Source organism: Canis lupus, chromosome 8, assembly GCF_048164855.1.
Source record: "Canis lupus baileyi chromosome 8, mCanLup2.hap1, whole genome shotgun sequence".
Taxonomy (NCBI): Eukaryota; Metazoa; Chordata; class Mammalia; order Carnivora; family Canidae; genus Canis; species Canis lupus.
The window spans coordinates 40,152,577-40,170,436 of record NC_132845.1 but is presented as its reverse complement, the minus strand read 5'-3'; the positions used below and the strand labels follow the sequence as shown (position 1 = coordinate 40,170,436).

At 52.8% G+C, this 17,860-nt stretch overlaps 1 protein-coding gene across 4 annotated transcripts in view; it reads left to right on the top strand.

Moving 5' to 3' along the window:
- The window catches only part of CREBBP (CREB binding protein), a 125,076-nt gene extending 109,372 nt beyond the window's left edge, over positions 1–15,704 (top strand). For all 4 annotated transcript variants that reach the window (XM_072835544.1, XM_072835543.1, XM_072835542.1 and 1 more), the window contains 9 exons: positions 167–234; positions 4,156–4,306; positions 4,819–4,965; positions 5,651–5,764; positions 6,898–7,063; positions 7,333–7,500; positions 10,305–10,466; positions 10,672–10,953; positions 12,496–15,704. In XM_072835544.1, the coding sequence (XP_072691645.1) occupies positions 167–234; positions 4,156–4,306; positions 4,819–4,965; positions 5,651–5,764; positions 6,898–7,063; positions 7,333–7,500; positions 10,305–10,466; positions 10,672–10,953; positions 12,496–14,643 (3,406 nt within the window). In that variant the 3' untranslated portion in view covers positions 14,644–15,704. The remainder of the gene's footprint in view (positions 1–166; positions 235–4,155; positions 4,307–4,818; positions 4,966–5,650; positions 5,765–6,897; positions 7,064–7,332; positions 7,501–10,304; positions 10,467–10,671; positions 10,954–12,495) is intronic.
- The last annotated feature ends 2,156 nt before the right edge of the window (positions 15,705–17,860 follow it).

Here is a 17,860-nt window from a genome sequence, read left to right as displayed (position 1 = left end):
ACTTACATCCTCAGTATTTGCCTGCTTTGGGGATCATAGACTCCAAGCAGGCTGCCCCTTCACTTGCAAAGAATGATGCTAGTGAAGCGCTTCAGAGCTGCGTGTCACTGGTTTGGCAACACAGACTATTTTATACAATCTGATCGCACCCATTCTTTTTTTGCAGCTTTGTGTGTGACAACTGTTTGAAGAAAACTGGCAGAACTCGGAAAGAAAACAAGTTCAGTGCTAAGAGTAAGTTGTGGAAGGGCTTCTGTCTCCCTGTGTGCATGTGAGGGGCCTGTCCCCTTCCTGGTCTTCCTTGTGCTCCTCTCAGCATGCGGCCGTGGGGCTCACTTGCCTGAGGCTCTGTACTGTGAGTTCATTTTTGAGTACTGTGGACTTGTCTAGTCTTGCCAGTGGAATCATTGGGGTTGATCTTTATATGAAAACTAGCTTTATGATCAGTTAATGTTTTAGATGAAAGTTTAGAAATCTCAGATACATCGTTAAACTTTGTAAATTCTGAGAGAGAAAATTTGTCAGCAGATCTTTTTCAAATAGCTCAGAAAAAAGACACACACACACTCCCAACACACACATAGAAATACACAGACCCCACTCTGAAATCCTGTTTGACCAGCATGTTCAGCCCTGTGCACATGTGTGGCAGCTGCTTGCCCATCACCTGGCGTGGCCCTCAGCCTGCTGGGAGTTGGCCACCACCAGCCGGGGCTGCAGAGCCTGGTCTGCCCGAGGACATGTGAGTGTTGCTGCTGCATTTAGGGCTGCTGGTTGGTGTCCGTTCCAAGTAGAGAGCAGCCTGTTGCTACATCAGGTAACACATCCTCAGTAGTCTTGACTCTTTTAGAGATAGCATTCTTTTCAGATGCGTACAATATATGATCTTTGTCAACTTGGTTCTCAGGGACTAGGGGACCACCTTCTGCAGCATGACGTCCCTGAGCTATCCTTGGCTGAGTTCACAGCAACCCCAAGTAAGAGCGCCTCCTACAGTGGAGCCTTTACAACTCACTTGCCCAGTGCTTTCTGTAGCTCTCACCCTCGCTAGCAGGACAGTTGACTAGCTCACTGTTCTAAGTGTCCCCAGCAGGAACCAGGCCATGTGAGGAGCAGGGAGCAGAAGCGAGATGGGATGGAGAGAGAGTTCCCACACCAGGCAAGGAAAGGAGGGGAGCAGGCAAGGAGGAAGCCACTTTGGGCTTCCAAGCTATTGCTAATTCAGGGCCAGACTTTCGTTACCAAAATCCAGTTATCCTATAATTTAAGCTCACTCTTGTAAAACCTTTTGAAATGCTGATGAACTCACGAACTATCGTAATACTTCTCTTCAGATCGGGGTTTCTCAAGTGAGCCACCATTGACATTCAGGGCCAGATAATTCTTTGTTTTAAGGATGGTCCTATGCTTTGTAGAATTTTAAGAGCATTTCTGGCTGCTACCCACTAAATAACCAGTAATACTACCCCTGCTCTCATGAGTGGTGACCACAGAAATGTCTCCACATATTGCCAGATGTTCCTCTGGCGGGGCATAGTAGCTCCCAGGTGAGATCACTAAAGCAGTCAGCAACCTAGAAGCACTTTACTGGGCCAGAGCTTCATGACCAGGGCACAGTTGCTAGGAGAGGTGGGTCTAGGTAGGAGAGCAGTTGCAGCTGGTGGTGGATGGGGGCAGAAAAACCCAAGAGCAGGCTTGCGATGTGAGCCTTAGGGATGAAGATGTACAAGACTCACTGAAGAAGATAACCTTGGATGTCCAGCCACCCGTCACCATTGGTGTGGTCATGTGGGCACAGCCTTTGTCAGAGTCTGTAGGCCACAAAGGACGGACCACCTCATTTGCATTTGTACAAGCCCTGTACTGCTGATGAGCCAGCAAAGGACAGTCTCCCCCACCCCTGCCCCTCCCTGCCTGACACCCTGCACCTGGCCCAGCCCATTGGCCCACGAGAGAGGCTTCAGAGTCAGAGTCCCCGTGTTGGCTTGTGAGAAGCCTCCCTGGAGACAGACAGCCCCTTGGAAAGCAAAAGGCCGCAGGGTTTGATCACATAAAGGGGCAGAAAAGACCCCCTCATGTGCTGTGGGTGAAAACACACGTTGAAAGCTTGGATGGAAGGGGAACCACAAACTAGAGAGTTTGTCTTAAGACTTCACAGTTGCACTTCTGTGCACGTGTCCCACAGAATTGTCTGTATATGCACGTGAAGGTGTTTATAAGGACAGCCCCTGCCGCATAAGGAGGAGCCACAGGACGTGAGAGCCAGCAGCAGCTGGCCACTCTGGAAAACTGGAAAGTGTAGCAGAACAAGGCAGAGCTGTGTGCGACAGACATGAGGGGCATGATGCCCTTTGAAATCGTTCTGCGGGGATGTCTACGCACAAGCATATTCTCTTTGCCACAGGATCAACTGCACTCTTGCATCTCTGAGCATCTGCTCTTCTGGGGGCCCCGGGGAGGGGGGCCTCTCCAGCCCTCCCTTCCTTCCCTCCCTCCTTCCCTCCCTCTTTCCCTCCCTTCCTTCCTTCCTTCTTTCCTTCCTTCCTCTTTCCGTATTTTTAAAGTTTTTATTTATTTATTCATGAGAGACATAGAGAAAGGCAGAGACCTAGGCAGAGGGAGAAGCAGGCTCCCCATAGGGAGCCCAAGGACAGACAAAATCCCGGAACTCCGGGATCACGCCCTGAGCTGAAGGCAGACACTCAACTGCTGAGCCACCCAGGTGTCCCTTCCGCCCCTTCACATCGCTCGGTTCAGTGCCTAAACAAGGTTGTCACGTGTGGTCTCATTTAAAGGTTTTTGTTTTTTTGTTTTTTTGTTTTTGTTTTTGTTTTTGGTACAGTAATTCAGGTGATTTGAAGAAAAAAGTAAAGACCTAATTTTAAAGGTTTATACTTCTGTTTTCTATTTGAAAATCAGTGTGTAGGATCCTATGTTGACAAAAAAAAGGGTAGACCATGGCAGGGTGGGCCTTCTTAGCTGGATCCTGCCTTTTGGGATCAGAAACCACCTTGTGAGGAGACCCAGACTTGCTCAGCGATGGCATTGGTGGAGGTGGGGGTGCCCACAGGGGTGAGAATGTGAGGGTCTCCTCCAGGGGCTGCTCCTGGGGTAGATGGACATGATGGCCCATGGGCCCCTGTGGAGGATGCACCTTCGTCCAGGTGTGAAATCCATCATAAATCCACTTTTCCCATTTTTATAGCTTTTCAAGTTTTTATTTTCTTGTGGGGTGTTTATTTCATTTTCACAGTAGTGTTTTCTTTTGAAGTCCCTTGTATGCAAGTATAACATACCAAAAAACTCTGCTCTTGGTATGTTAATTGCAGAAAAATAGAATTTAGAAAGTCTACATTTTCCAGGTATTCCTTGACTTCAGTTAAGGAATCTAAGGAAATCCCAAATAGCTCTTTTAAAATATTTCTCATTCATGTAGTATTTAAAAGTCAGTAAATATAAAGAAGGAAATGCTTTTAAAACCCCATAACTGTGAATAATCACTGTTAACTTCTGTAGCTTTTCCTTCTAGTCTTTTTCCCTTGTGTGAAGTTTTTATTCTGTGGCCAATGTTTTATCTCTTGGGGTAGCTTGCTGGACAAGTCCTGTCACGGGGGCCACACTTGGGGGATCCTTGGGAGAGGGGATCCAGGGCTAAAGCGAATTCTGATGCTGTATGAGTTCTTGCCTGGGATGAGATCCCAAGGCTGCCTGCCCCCACTCCTCTGAGCTGGGCAGGAAAGGAGAGTTCCACAGCACGGATTCTGGCTGTGAGCACAGCTGTGACACCAAGGAGCCACATGGGGGCGCCTGGGGCCAGGTCGCGGCATGGCCCCTGTGTCTGGCTCCATCCGCTTTACCCGACAGCCCTCTGTCTGCCTTTGTGGCTCTTCTGACCTTGCAGCTAAAAAACAGTGGAAATATGAGGGCATTTAAATGACAGCAATCATCAGTGTGTGGGGTGCCCGAGATTCCAGAGCCCACCTTTCCCTTACAAAACACTTACCTCAGGACAACCGAGGTCCCTTCTGGATTTCGAAAACATTAATCCTTAGAAAATCAGATTGCACCAAAAGAGAAAGGTGGGTCCTGTGGCCTCAGCCACCTTCTCCATAGCCCATCTGAAGCCTCTTCACCTGCTTGTTCTGGACTTTCCAGGACTACAGACCACACGATTGGGCAACCACTTGGAAGACCGAGTCAACAAGTTTTTGCGACGACAGAATCATCCTGAAGCCGGGGAGGTGTTTGTCCGTGTGGTAGCCAGCTCAGACAAGACTGTGGAGGTCAAGCCTGGAATGAAGTCACGGTTTGTGTGCAGATGTCATGCTATTTTGTGAAGCGCTCTTTGAGGGGTCCCATAACTGGTTAACAAAAGCCCACTTTCTGGCAAGGCTTTAGAGTTTGTATAATTCTGGGCAGCTGGCTGGCTCAGTCAGTAGCACATGTGACTTTTGATCTTGGGATTGGAAGTTCGAGCCCTATATTGGGTATAGAGATTACTAAAAAAATAAGCTTAGAGTTTGTATAATTTAAAGGTTTTTCAGCATGTGATGTATAGTCAGCCCTTCTCTCAGTATTCCATAATCATCAGGGGAGGTAGAATTCCTGGCTGAGCAAGACTGTGTCATAAAAATAGGGTCACAGCCCCAAGCTGCCAAAGGCCAGGCTGGTGGGCAGAGCTCTGGGCCAGCAGGCAGCAGAGGTGAGCAGGCCTTCAGCTTCTCTGTACTGAGTGGGTTTAGAGCAGCAGGTCTCGTTTATCAGGCACCTTGTAGAACAATGACACGTGCAAACCTCAGGCTCTGACTTTTATTTCAGGTTTGTGGATTCTGGGGAAATGTCTGAATCTTTCCCATATCGAACCAAAGCACTCTTTGCTTTTGAGGAAATTGATGGAGTGGATGTGTGCTTCTTCGGGATGCATGTGCAAGAGTATGGCTCTGATTGCCCCCCTCCGAACACAAGGTAGCCTACCCCCTCCCCCCATCGGGTGCATGTCACTGGGCCTGTGGTGTTGCTGCAGACCAAACCCTGAAGTGTCTCAGAGAACCTGTGTGCCCCAGAACTGGGTTTAAATCAAATAAGCCACACCTAACCAACCAGACTAGTTTAGTTTTCAACTAAGCCAGTGAGTAATGAAGGGTTTTGGTGACTGTTTAAAGCATGTTTTGTGAGGACTCATGGGTTCCAGTCCTGGTCTTGCTGTTGTCCGTCTTACCGGGGGCAGGTAGACCTACAGAGAAGGGGTTGGGGATCATCCTGTGGGCCCAAGTGTTGTAAAAACGAAGTGCCTCTTCCAAGAGTTATTTCAAGTTTGGTCAAGAATCCAGGTGAGAGGGAATTGGTAGAGGCTTTTCTTAGTTGGCCCTGGCCTTTCCATGGCTCTCCCCTTCCTCTCTCCTAATCCTTTTTTTTTTTCTTTTTTTTTTTTTTCTTTTTTTTGCGATCCATTGCTTTTGGTCAGGGATGAGATCGTTTATTCATGCGCACTGGCAGTTGGTGATGAGAGTTTTCTTATGTCTTGTTTATGGGCAGTGTAAATGCTACGAAAACAATTTATTTCTAGAGGGTTTTTTGGATGTTGATGTTTGGTTTCAAGTTTGGAGGATACCCCAAACTTGAATTAATTTCTTCCCACCTGCTTCTCCAGGCGTGTGTACATATCTTATCTGGACAGTATTCATTTCTTCCGGCCCCGATGCCTCCGGACAGCTGTTTACCACGAGATCCTTATTGGATACTTAGAGTATGTGAAGAAATTGGGGTGAGTTTAATCTAGATTATTCAGAACTAATAAAAATTCTATTTTTAATTTTCACTGTGTATTTTGTGAAATAACCAGAGTATGTTGTTGTTGTTTTTTTAAGTCGTTTTTTTATTCTGATGTCCTCAGATCAATTCAGAGGTCTCCCAAGCCCCCTCCTGGATGCTTTCTCAGGCTCCCCAGCAGAGCGCACATGTTTGCTCTGCCTTCTTTGCTCTTCTCATTTTTTTTCCTATTCTAGTCTTTCTGGTTTTTTTCTTTTTAAAAGTTTATTGAGGCATATTTTATGTACCATAAAATTTTCCTGTTTCAAGTGTACACCTCAGTGATTTTTAGTAACTTCGCTGAGCAGTGTGGCCATGGCCATGGCTGAAGTCTGTCTGGGAGCATTGTCCTCACCCCTACCCCCCAGTAGTAGGACCCACACCCATTTGTTGTTAATCCCTGTTTCACCTCTGCCCCTGGCAACCATTAATCTACTTTCCCTCTCTATAAATGTGCTTCTTCTGGGCATTTCATATGAATGGAATCCTGTGAGATACTGGTCTTTGCATCTGCTTTTCTTTCTGTTTCAGTGTTCTAGATCTGTCACATTCTTTCCCAAATTTGAAAAAGTTAAGAGGTATTTGACACATCTCTAACAGAGTGACAGGTTTATTTTGACTTTAGCTCCTTAGAGATAAATACCCAGCTGCCTTTCCATTGCCCAGGAAGTAGTAGTTAGGAAAAGAGGCACGTTCCTGGGCATAAGCCATTCCATGCCCCTGAGAGCCACGATTCCCAGGCTCTTTCCTGTGCTGACAGGGTTCCCTTGGAGCCTTGACCCCTGCCTGGCACATATACCCTGGGAGGGAGCATCTTAGGGCCAATGTCCGGGTGTGCCCTTGCACGTGGAGATTCGGCCTCACCCCCCACCCCATGCACCCCTCCCCTCCATGCTGGTTTGGAACTTGTCTAAGCATGTTCTATTTTGTTGCAAACATCGTGGTAATTTCTTTGTTTTCTTTTTTTTTTTTTTTTTTTTCTAGTTATTTCTGTCGTTGCTTTGGTTCCTGCTCCTCAGTTCTTACTCTTTGGAAGCAGGGAGGCTTTCATCAGCACTTTGGTCTGAATTGTGTCTATGTATCCTGCAGGTATGTAACAGGACACATCTGGGCCTGCCCCCCAAGTGAAGGAGACGACTATATCTTCCATTGCCACCCCCCTGATCAGAAAATCCCCAAACCAAAGCGCCTGCAGGAGTGGTACAAGAAGATGCTGGACAAGGCGTTTGCAGAACGGATCATTCATGACTACAAGGTACCTGGGGTCGAAGCAGGGCGTGGCGGCTTGCTGGCTGTCTTCCTCTCGTGCTCGTGCCCGTTAGATCTGTATTCACCTGTGATGAGTAAAAAGCAAAGAGGATAAGTGTGAAGAGAAAGGATGTAGAAGCACCTCATCGGCAGTCCACCTAGATTTGTAGCTGGCAGTCTCAAAGTAGCCCTGTCCTCAGCCAGGCACGGCCCCTGCACCCCTCCCGGAGCACCACTCACTTCCCTCTTACCTGCTGTGCTTCCTTCACTCTCTAGGACATTTTCAAACAGGCAACTGAAGACAGGCTCACCAGTGCCAAGGAGCTGCCCTATTTTGAGGGTGACTTCTGGCCTAATGTGCTAGAGGAGAGCATTAAGGAGCTGGAGCAAGAAGAGGAGGAAAGGAAGAAGGAGGAGAGCACTGCGGCCAGTGAGACCACAGAGGTACAGAGACACTGGGGGCCCATCTGCGTGCCAGGGATGGACTCGCGCCTTTTTTGTCTGGTGGTATTTTCATATGTGCTCTCCGCTTGTCACCAGCTAGTACAGGTCGGGACTGGAGCTGGGGCACAGCCTACACCTCCTCCGTGTGGGCTGAGCTGAGATGTGGGTGCTTAGAGACACGTCACCTGGGAAAGGCAGATGGGAGGTGCTGGCTCTAGCATCTCTGAGTGGGGCAGGCAGGATAGAGGCACAGAGAGGTGAGAGAGGAGGGCAGCCTGCTAGGCAGCCCAGAGCAGACAGCCGGGTGCCCATGGTTAGCAGCCAGGCCACTAACTATAGATCTTCCCTGAGAAAGAAAACCCTCAGTTGCCAGGCCTCTTAATTTCATTTTGTCAGAAGCCAGCCCACCCCACCCAGCAGCCCTCCATCCGGCATTGCCGTGGTACACCCACCGGCTCGCCAAGTCCCACCTCGCATGGGCTCTGTGCTCAGCAATGTGGCGGTGAGCTAGAGAAGACTCCGTGCCTACCCTCATGGGGTGCCTGTTCTAGTAGGAAAAGCAAGTGCATCTTGAGACAGCGCTAGGAGCTGTAAGGAAACGGACACTGGTATGGGACGGGTGCACATGCTTCCAGCGGGGCCTGTTTGGGGAGGTGGCAGAGGCTGACCTGGTGAGAAGGAACCAGACAGTCCTGGGGGAAGAACTGCCAGCAGGAGGAGGAAACATGTGAGGACTCACATTGGGAGCAAGCGTGTTTTGCTCAGATGTCCAAGGAAGAGAGCATGGGGGTTTTGGTTAGGTTCAGCTACAGGAGCAACAGGGCGTATGTGCTATGTTGAGAGTAACAGCCGCAGAACTTGGGGTGGATCGTTAAAGTGTGCGAGGAAAGTCCTGGATCGGGGCTTCCTGCTGGGCCAGGGGCCTAAGAGCTGAGTCACTGCTGCTGCCTCTACCCAGGAGAGGAGGACGGTGAGGGTCAGGGACTGGCTGCAGGGATGCCTGTTGTGCAGGTCGGGTCCTGAAAGCCAGAGGTCTGCAGCTTGCTTGGGTCCCTGGAGGAACCCAAGGGCTGTCCTTTGCCCACTTCCTTTGGCTGGGGCTCCTTAGAGGCAGGATCTGTCATCCGACAGCAGATAACCACACTCCTGAACGTCAGAGGATTTAGGTTTTGAAAAACTGTTCCACTGGGGTCTTTGGGAGGCTCCCAGAGATCCTGTTTACTTGCCGACCTTTGAAGGGTGGGCTGATTTTGAGTGGAAATGGGGAAGAGAGAGAGAGAGCACAGAGCTGGGCTGTGAGCTCAGGTCTGTCTCCATGTCCACTGCTGCCTACGCCTCAGATGGGAGGTGGCCTGAGTGAGAACACGAACTTGGGGCTCTGGGGCAGGGGATCACAGGAGGGAGAAGAAGGTCTGCGTCCGGATGGTGGAGCGGCCTCTGCCTCCATAGGGGCTCTGAGGCAGGACACAGGCCCCAGCTGGGTGTCCCATCCTAGGAGGATGTGCCTGCCTCTGGCCTGGTGGCAGCACCCTTAGCCAGCCTTTGCCACATCAGGGATTTGCCTGTGGTGGAGAGATGTGACATTCTCCGGCGTCCAGTTCACAGAGGCAGCAGGCGGGTCCCACCGTGGAGACACCGTGGGACCCCGTGGCAGACAGGGCCTAGAGTTACGGACAGTATGTGGGCCGGACTCCTGCTTTGCCATTGGAAGTGTTCGTCCCTGGGGGAAGCGGGGGGGACGGGCTGGAGCGTCCCGTGTGTGACCCCAGCTCCATGGGGAGAACCACCGCAGTGGGGACACATAGGTACAACTCCTAGAAGAAAAACCAAAATGCTGGGGGGGGGGGAGCAAAAAAATATATATATGTATTTTAATTATTTGGCTATGTCTTCTGAACTTTGTGCAGTGATTGTATTTCTTTTACAACTTTTTAAAAGCATAGTTTTTAGAATGGTTTAAAGGCTGACAGAAAATGTGAGCAGATCTGTGGAGCTCTCAGACTGCCAGTCTCTCCCACTGCTGGCTTGCGCTCGCTCGCCCCCCCACTGACCGCTGCTGTTCACCTTGGCCCCTCTCTGGGGTTGTCAGGGTCCCTTGGGCACCACCCAGCTCTCAGCACCCAGAGTGTGTCTGTCTCTCCCTCTCTTTCCTCTTGTTGAGAACCAGGTTCTTCTGACCAGACCTGGTGAACATTTCTACCCTGGCACCTAAATGACTCCAAGCCCAAGTTCTTTCCAGAGTAGGAGCGCTTGAACTGAGGGGCAAGAGCCGCTACAGCACTCGGGGTGGGTGGGAGCAAGGGCAAGGAGAGGTCTCCGCCTCGGGTAGCTCTGCCTGGGACATGGATAGGCCATTCTGGAAACTCTGCTCCTGCCCCCGCAGCAGCTTCTCTTGGCACCTTTCCCCTTCTTGTGTACAGTGGATATTTGGAACCGTCTGCAAGGCACAAAAAATCAGCGACTGAGCATTCAGGATGTGGCCTGGAGCGGCAGGGTCCAGTAGAGAGCAGGGAACTAGGAGAAATAGTTTGTACCCCCTCTATTGTCAGCACCCAAACTAGCATACCGGGTGTCTTCTCCTCTGAGAGGTGCCTGCTGTGTGGCTGTTACGGCGTGGGTGGGGTTTCCTTGACCTCCAGGTGTCCCCGCTGCAGCCCTGGCGCTGCTCGCATCCTCCGGGGCATCTCCTGACAGCGGCCTCCTGCCCTCGGCTGGGCCTCCTAGAGCTGTTGCGGGTTCCCCAGCCGAGCATCCAGTGAGGAAAGGAGGCCAGGCCCGTCTAGCAGCTTGGCATGTTGTTTTAGGGCAGCCAGGGCGACAGCAAGAATGCCAAGAAGAAGAACAACAAGAAAACCAATAAGAACAAAAGCAGTATCAGTCGAGCCAACAAGAAGAAGCCCAGCATGCCCAACGTGTCCAATGACTTGTCCCAGAAGCTGTATGCCACGATGGAGAAGCACAAAGAGGTAGAGCTGAGGGAGTGAGAGGGAGGGAGGAGGGAGTGCTGCTAGTGGTCCATGCGGGGGTGCCCCCCGGCTGCATGCAGATGCCTGACCCCAATGGCCCGGCTCAACCCCAGGGGTCCTGGTAGCCCTGGGCCTGCGGGGCCAGCCCCCCGTTGACACCACTGCCCCTGCTCTCCCTGTGGGCTGACGCCACTCTCCCCTGCAGGTCTTCTTTGTCATCCATCTGCACGCTGGGCCCGTCATCAACACACTGCCCCCCATCGTTGACCCTGACCCCCTGCTCAGCTGTGACCTCATGGATGGGCGTGACGCCTTCCTCACCCTCGCCAGAGACAAGCACTGGGAGTTCTCTTCCTTGCGTCGGTCCAAGTGGTCTACACTGTGCATGCTGGTGGAGCTGCACACCCAGGGCCAGGACCGCTTTGTCTACACCTGCAACGAGTGCAAGCACCACGTGGAGACACGCTGGCACTGCACCGTGTGCGAGGTAGGCCCGCACCCTCTCCTTCCCTTCAGGGAGTGTCTGCGGCTCACAGAACTTCTAGCCCTGCTGGCATGGCCCAAGATTGGGGTCTGCCGGTCACTCTCCAGCCCTCTCTGCCATCAGTGCATGAGCATTTCAGATTGAACCATGAAATGGTTGGGATTTTCCAGGGGGGGGCAAAATGACTACATGAAGAAGGTTTATCTACGTCCTGGTCCTCTTAGGGTCATTGTTGGTCATGAGGCTGGTGTTTTTTAGTTCACAAATAAGAGAATCCTAGTCGATGTGGGCTGTGCCGGCTGCAGGCTCAACAGCACACCTTCATTATAGGAAGGAAGGAGGCTTTCTCCCTTAGGGGCCATGGTATGGTCCCAACCCAACTAAGCCTGACAGCGGGGCCCTCAATGTGTGTGGCAGGAAGGGCTGGTCTTCCAGGGAAGCAAGAATGGGTAGGCTTCCTAGAGGAGGCAGTGTTTAACCTGACTTTTTCAGGAAGATATAATGACAAAGCACTTTTATTCTACTCCTTTTTTTTTTTTTGCCAATACCGGCTGTGTGTCAGGAGCATCCATGGGCCTTATGGTCCAGGGTAGGAGCAGGAAGGAGGCGCTGCCTGTGCTTCAGCTCTACCAGGATCCTAACCTTTATTCCTGCCTCAAATTCTAGCCTTGCCGAGAAGCTGACAATGTCCTGTTCTGGTGGACCCCATGGTTGCACACGCTGGCTTCCTCTGCAGAGGTCTTGGCCCCTGTGTGAAGGGGTGTGGCCTCTCCTTTCCCCAGTTGGGTCCCTCCCCATCTCCCCCTACAGATAGTCACACACTCCCATCCCCCACCCAGTCCTCACCTTGCTGGAGTCCACATTCAGAATGGTTCCCAGAGTCACAGTCCATAGGAGCAGCTCTGTGATCTTGGGTTGAGGGGGTAGATAGGGCCTCATAATGCTTTTGTCTTTATTTGTCACTTTTTGTAGCCTTCTTTTGTCCTCTGTCACTTCCCACTGTTGGGATCTTCATGTCTTTTTGGAAAAAAAGTTGGTCCCAGTCATAGGGTTTCCTTCTCCAGGCCTGGCACACAGTAGTCTGTCTCCAGATACAAGCAACTTTTAAGAAACCTGTGAACACACATTTTTTCATTGTGGTTTGAGCCCAGGGACTGTCTTCCGGTCAAGGCCTTTGGGCCACCCTGCAGAGTTCTGGGGATGCACTAGAGCACCCAGCAGCCCCAGAGAGCAGGGCCCGGTTTCTAGAAACCCAGCCAGTGGCACTTCAGTGAGCTTGGGAGCAACCATCAGGCTTCCCGGGCCAGGTATGGGAGCAGGACCCTGTGGGTCTGGGTGTCATTGCCCAGCAGCAGAGGAAGGAAGGAGAGGGGACACATGTCAAGCAACACGCTCAAGAGCCCGTGAGACTGTAGGACTGGGAGGGGCAGGGTGAGGTGTGAGGCTCCAGGGGTAGCTGTATGGTGTCTGTCAGCCTCTGCCAGCCATCTGGTCACGCGAGGCCCCGTGTGCTGACCACAGCTTGTGCCCTGTGCTTGTCCACAGGACTACGACCTTTGCATCAACTGCTACAACACGAAGAGCCATGCCCACAAGATGGTGAAGTGGGGGCTGGGCCTGGACGACGAGGGCGGCAGCCAGGGCGAGCCACAGTCCAAGAGCCCCCAGGAGTCACGGCGCCTGAGCATCCAGCGCTGCATCCAGTCCCTGGTGCACGCCTGCCAGTGCCGCAACGCCAACTGCTCGCTGCCGTCCTGCCAGAAGATGAAGCGGGTGGTACAGCACACCAAGGGCTGCAAACGCAAGACCAACGGGGGCTGCCCGGTGTGCAAGCAGCTCATCGCCCTCTGCTGCTACCACGCCAAACACTGCCAAGAAAACAAATGCCCAGTGCCCTTCTGCCTCAACATCAAACACAAGCTCCGCCAGCAGCAGATCCAGCACCGCCTGCAGCAAGCTCAGCTCATGCGCCGGCGGATGGCCACCATGAACACCCGCAATGTGCCTCAGCAGAGTCTGCCTTCCCCTACCTCAGCTCCGCCTGGGACCCCCACGCAGCAGCCCAGCACACCCCAGACGCCGCAGCCCCCAGCCCAGCCCCAGCCCTCGCCCGTGAGCATGTCACCAGCTGGCTTCCCCAGTGTGGCCCGGACTCAGCCCCCCACCACGGTGTCCACCGGGAAGCCCACCAACCAGGTGCCGGCCCCGCCGCCCCCTGCCCAGCCCCCACCGGCCGCGGTGGAAGCGGCCCGGCAGATTGAGCGTGAGGCTCAGCAGCAGCAGCACCTGTACCGGGTGAACATCAACAATGGCATGCCCCCAGGGCGCCCAGGCATGGTGACCCCGGTGAGCCAGATGGCCCCTGTGGGCCTGAATGTGCCCCGTCCCAACCAGGTCAGCGGGCCTGTCATGCCCAATCTGCCGCCCGGGCAGTGGCAGCAGGCGCCCATCCCCCAGCAGCAGCCGATGCCAGGCATGCCGCGGCCGGTGATGTCCATGCAGGCCCAGCCAGCTGTCGCCGGGCCACGGATGTCTGGCGTGCAGCCACCGCCTCGGAGCATCTCGCCCGGCGCCCTGCAGGACCTGCTGCGGACCCTGAAGTCGCCCAGCTCCCCGCAGCAGCAGCAGCAGGTGCTCAACATCCTCAAGTCCAACCCTCAGCTGATGGCGGCCTTTATCAAGCAGCGCACAGCCAAGTACGTGGCCAGTCAGCCTGGCCTGCAGCCCCAGCCCGGTCTGCAGCCCCAGCCCAGCCTACAGGCCCAGCCCAGCCTGCACCAGCAGCCCGGCCTACAAAACCTGAACGCCATTCAAGCCGGCGGGCCCCGGCCCGGCGTGCCCCCGCAGCAGCAGGCGATGGGAGGCCTGAACCCCCAGGGCCAGGCCCTGAACATCATGAACCCGGGCCACAACCCCAGCATGGCGAGCATGAACCCACAGTACAGGGAGATGCTCCGGAGGCAGCTGCTCCAGCAGCAGCAGCAGCAGCAGCAGCAGCAACAGCAGCAGCAGCAGGGCAGTGCGGGCATGGCTGGGGGCATGGCCGGGCATGGCCAGTTCCAGCAGCCCCAAGGACCTGGAGGCTACCCCCCAGCCATGCAGCAGCAGCGGATGCAGCAGCACCTCCCCATCCAGGGCAGCTCCATGGGCCAGATGGCGGCTCAGATGGGACAGCTCAGCCAAATGGGGCAGCCGGGGCTGGGGGCAGACAGCACCCCCAACATCCAGCAGGCCCTGCAGCAGCGGATTCTGCAGCAGCAGCAGATGAAGCAGCAGATCGGGTCCCCGGGCCAGCCGAACCCCATGAGCCCCCAGCAGCACATGCTCTCAGGACAGCCGCAGGCCTCGCACCTCCCCGGCCAGCAGATGGCCACATCCCTCAGTAGCCAGGTGCGGTCTCCGGCCCCTGTCCAGTCTCCGCGGCCCCAGTCCCAGCCTCCACATTCCAGCCCGTCGCCACGGATACAGCCCCAGCCTTCGCCACACCATGTGTCGCCCCAGACTGGTTCCCCCCACCCAGGACTCGCAGTCACCATGGCCAGCTCCATAGATCAGGGACACTTGGGGAACCCCGAACAGAGTGCAATGCTCCCACAGCTGAACACCCCCAACAGGAGTGCGTTGTCCAGTGAGCTGTCCCTGGTCGGCGACACTACAGGAGACACCCTAGAAAAGTTTGTGGAGGGTTTGTAGCATTGTGAGAGCATCGCTTTTTTTTTCCCCCCCTTTCATGTTCTTGGACCTTTTGTACTGAAATCCAGACATCTAGGCTCTTTTTATCCCTAGATGGAACTGCTACTTCCAAACCATGGAAGGGTAGATTGCTGTTTAAAGAAACAATACAAAGAATATATTTTTTTGTTAAAAACCAGTTGATTTAAATATCTGGTCTCTCTCTCTCTCTCTTTTTGTTTTTGTTTTTTGTTTTTTTTTTGTTTTGGGGGGAGGGGGGTTTTGTTTGATTCTTTTTGTCGTCATTGGTGACTCATGCCTTTTTTTAATGGGAAAAACAAGTTCATTATATTCATATTTTTTATTTGTATTTTCAAGACTTTAAACATTTATGTTTAAAAGTGAGAAGAAAAATAATATTCAGAAACTGATTCTTGAAATAATGCAAGCTTATAATGTATCCCGATAACTTTCTGATGTTGCGGGAAGATTTTTTCTATAGTGAACTCTGTGGGCGTTCTCCAAGTATTACCCCTGGACGATAGGAATTGGCTCCTGCGTGCACACACGTACACACCCACACACACATCTATCTATACATACTGGCTTAAGCCAAACTCTTGTCTTGCAGATGTAGAAATTGTTGCTTTGTTTCTCTGATAAAACTGGTTTTAGACAAAAAATAGGGATGATCACTCTCTTAGACCATGCTAATGTTAATAGAGAAGAAGCATTCTTTTCTTTCTTCTATGTGAAACTTGAAATGAGGAAAAGCAATTCTAGTGTAAATCATGCAAGCGCTATAATTACTATAAATAAGAAAATTCAAGAAGATTCAATCACTGTATAGAATGGTAAAGTACCAACTCATTTCTTATATCATATTGTTAAATAAACTGTGTGCAACAGACAAAAAGGGTGGTCCTTCTTGAATTCATGTACATGGTATTAACACTTAGTGTTCGGGGTTTTTTGTTATGAAAATGCTGTTTTCAACATTGTATTTGGACTATGCATGTGTTTTTTCCCCCATTGTATATAAAGTACCGCTTAAAATTGATATAAATTACTGAAGTTTTTAACATGTATTCTGTTCTTTAAGATCCCTGTAAGAATGTTTAAGGTTTTTATTTATTTATATATATTTTTGGAGTCTGTTCTTTGTAAGACATGATTCTGGTGGATTGCTCACAGAGGAGAGGCGGGGACGACGGTCATGGTGGCCATGTGGGTGGTGGCCAGGCTCAGCCAAGGCCTGGATGGTTCTCTTTCCAGGAACTGAGATGGTCAAGTTCACTGATGGCCTCAGATTCAGTGCTCCGCGGGGAACTTCACCCACAGAGATAGGGCTGCAGATGGGTCTGAAGCAGCACGTTGCCTCCTGTCCTCCTCCTGCCCTAAGCCTCGAAAACCCAGAGTAGGAATGGTTCCTGCACTTGTTTTCAGCAGCATCCCCTCCCCTTACCTATACGCAAATCCCAGAATTGGTGTAAAATGTGCTCCAGGGATTGGAGGTGTTTCCTGATTGCCCCACAAATCCTGTGCTCCATAGGAGAGGACACACAGTGCAGGGCGTTCTGCTGGGGGCCTCCGATGCCCAGCCCAGCATCATTCTTCACCCTCTAAAAACAGGGCGGTGCCTGTGAGGGCAGCAATGTGGTGAAAGCCCTCCAGCTTCCAGGGACGGACGCATGGCCACATGGTCCCACAGCACCCCGCCCTGGGGAGCATGGAAGTGTGCTCTCTAGTCCGCAGCACCCCTCCCCTACAAGCACAAGTGACTCTTGTATCCCTGGTCCCCCAGCCTGGGGCGGGGCAGGGGGCAGTTGTGGTGGCATATGGAGAACTCCTGGCCCAAATAGTTTCCCTGTTGGCCCTGTATTCACAGAGATAATTTCAGAATCCTTGGTTTGAGAATCTAAATTTGAAGAAACAAAAAGAAAACAGATTCTAGCACAGAGCTTCAAATATTGAGTTTTAACATAGGTGAAGCCAGATAATAAGGCCGTCACTAGCATTGCCAACCAATTCCCATTTCTACCACATCCCCAGAAGGGAAAGCAGGGCCACGGCCCTCCAGTGGCCATCCGGCCGTCCTTACTCTGCTTGCTTCTCGAATCTGGGACCCTCCCGAATCGCCCTCTCCACTGAGTCCGAGGCCGCGTGCAGACAGAAGGGGTGAGGTGTCTGGGGCCCTGGAGGAGCGGCTCCAGCCCTGTACTCGTGTGGCGCAGCCATTTCATGTGGCCGGTGGGGGGCATCTTTCTCAGGTCGTCCTGGGATCCAAAACTGTACAGATCTCATCTTTTTGGAGTCGATGTCCTGTGTAATCCGCCAAGGGATGCGGCCGAGGGTGTGGTCTGGGGGTGCTGACCCTGCCCTCGGCGTAAGGAGATTTCTGTAAGAGCTGGGAAGCCCTGGCGCTGCGTCTCATGCTGTATACTTAAGAGGAGAAGAAAAAAGTCCTATATTTGTGATCAAAAAGAGGAAACTTGAAATGTGCTGGTGTTTATAATAAAAGCTGGTAAAACTGCTTGGATTCAAAGATGGTCCCAGTTGGCTAACGACCCTGAGAATGCGCTTAGCGAGCCAGTGTTCGCAAGCCCCAAGGGTCCCGGTTGAGCGTGCCTAGTCCGTGTGTTCGATTACGTTTCTGAGAACTCGGCCTGTTAAAAACGGGTAGGATGCAATGTCCAGCGGAAGCGGTGGAGCGCCTTCGGCTTCTGGGATGTCAGGCTGAAGACGGCGCTCTCCCCTCCTGTCGCTGACTGCTCCGAAGTGGAACCAAAGATCCCGTCCAAACCAGAACGTGCTTGTCGCCCTGCTGCTCTGCACAGGCCGGTGTTCCCGTGTGGGAGCGGACGCGCTTCACCCAAGGAGCCCCCGGCAGGGACGCCCTGTATCACTGCGCCGCCTCCGGTGGCCTCTCGTGCCAAGCCGGGGCCAGGGTGACGGGTCGCTCGTGGAACGTAAGTGATCGTAGCCCGCGGGCTAAAGGACAGAACGGAACCGCGCTGAGTGGACCAGAAGCAGGCGGTGCCCGCTCGGGGATTTCCCGGGCTCCGGCCAAGGCTCTAGGGTCCCGGGCACACCGGCCACGGGGCCGGGGCGCGGGCTCCCATTTTCGGGGGTTGAGAGGCAGGCGGGACGCTGCTCGCGGGACGTGAGGCCTGGGGCGTCCGGGGGGCTGGCGCGGCCACGGCGGGGCAGCAGCACCCAGGAGCCTGGGCCATAGCGA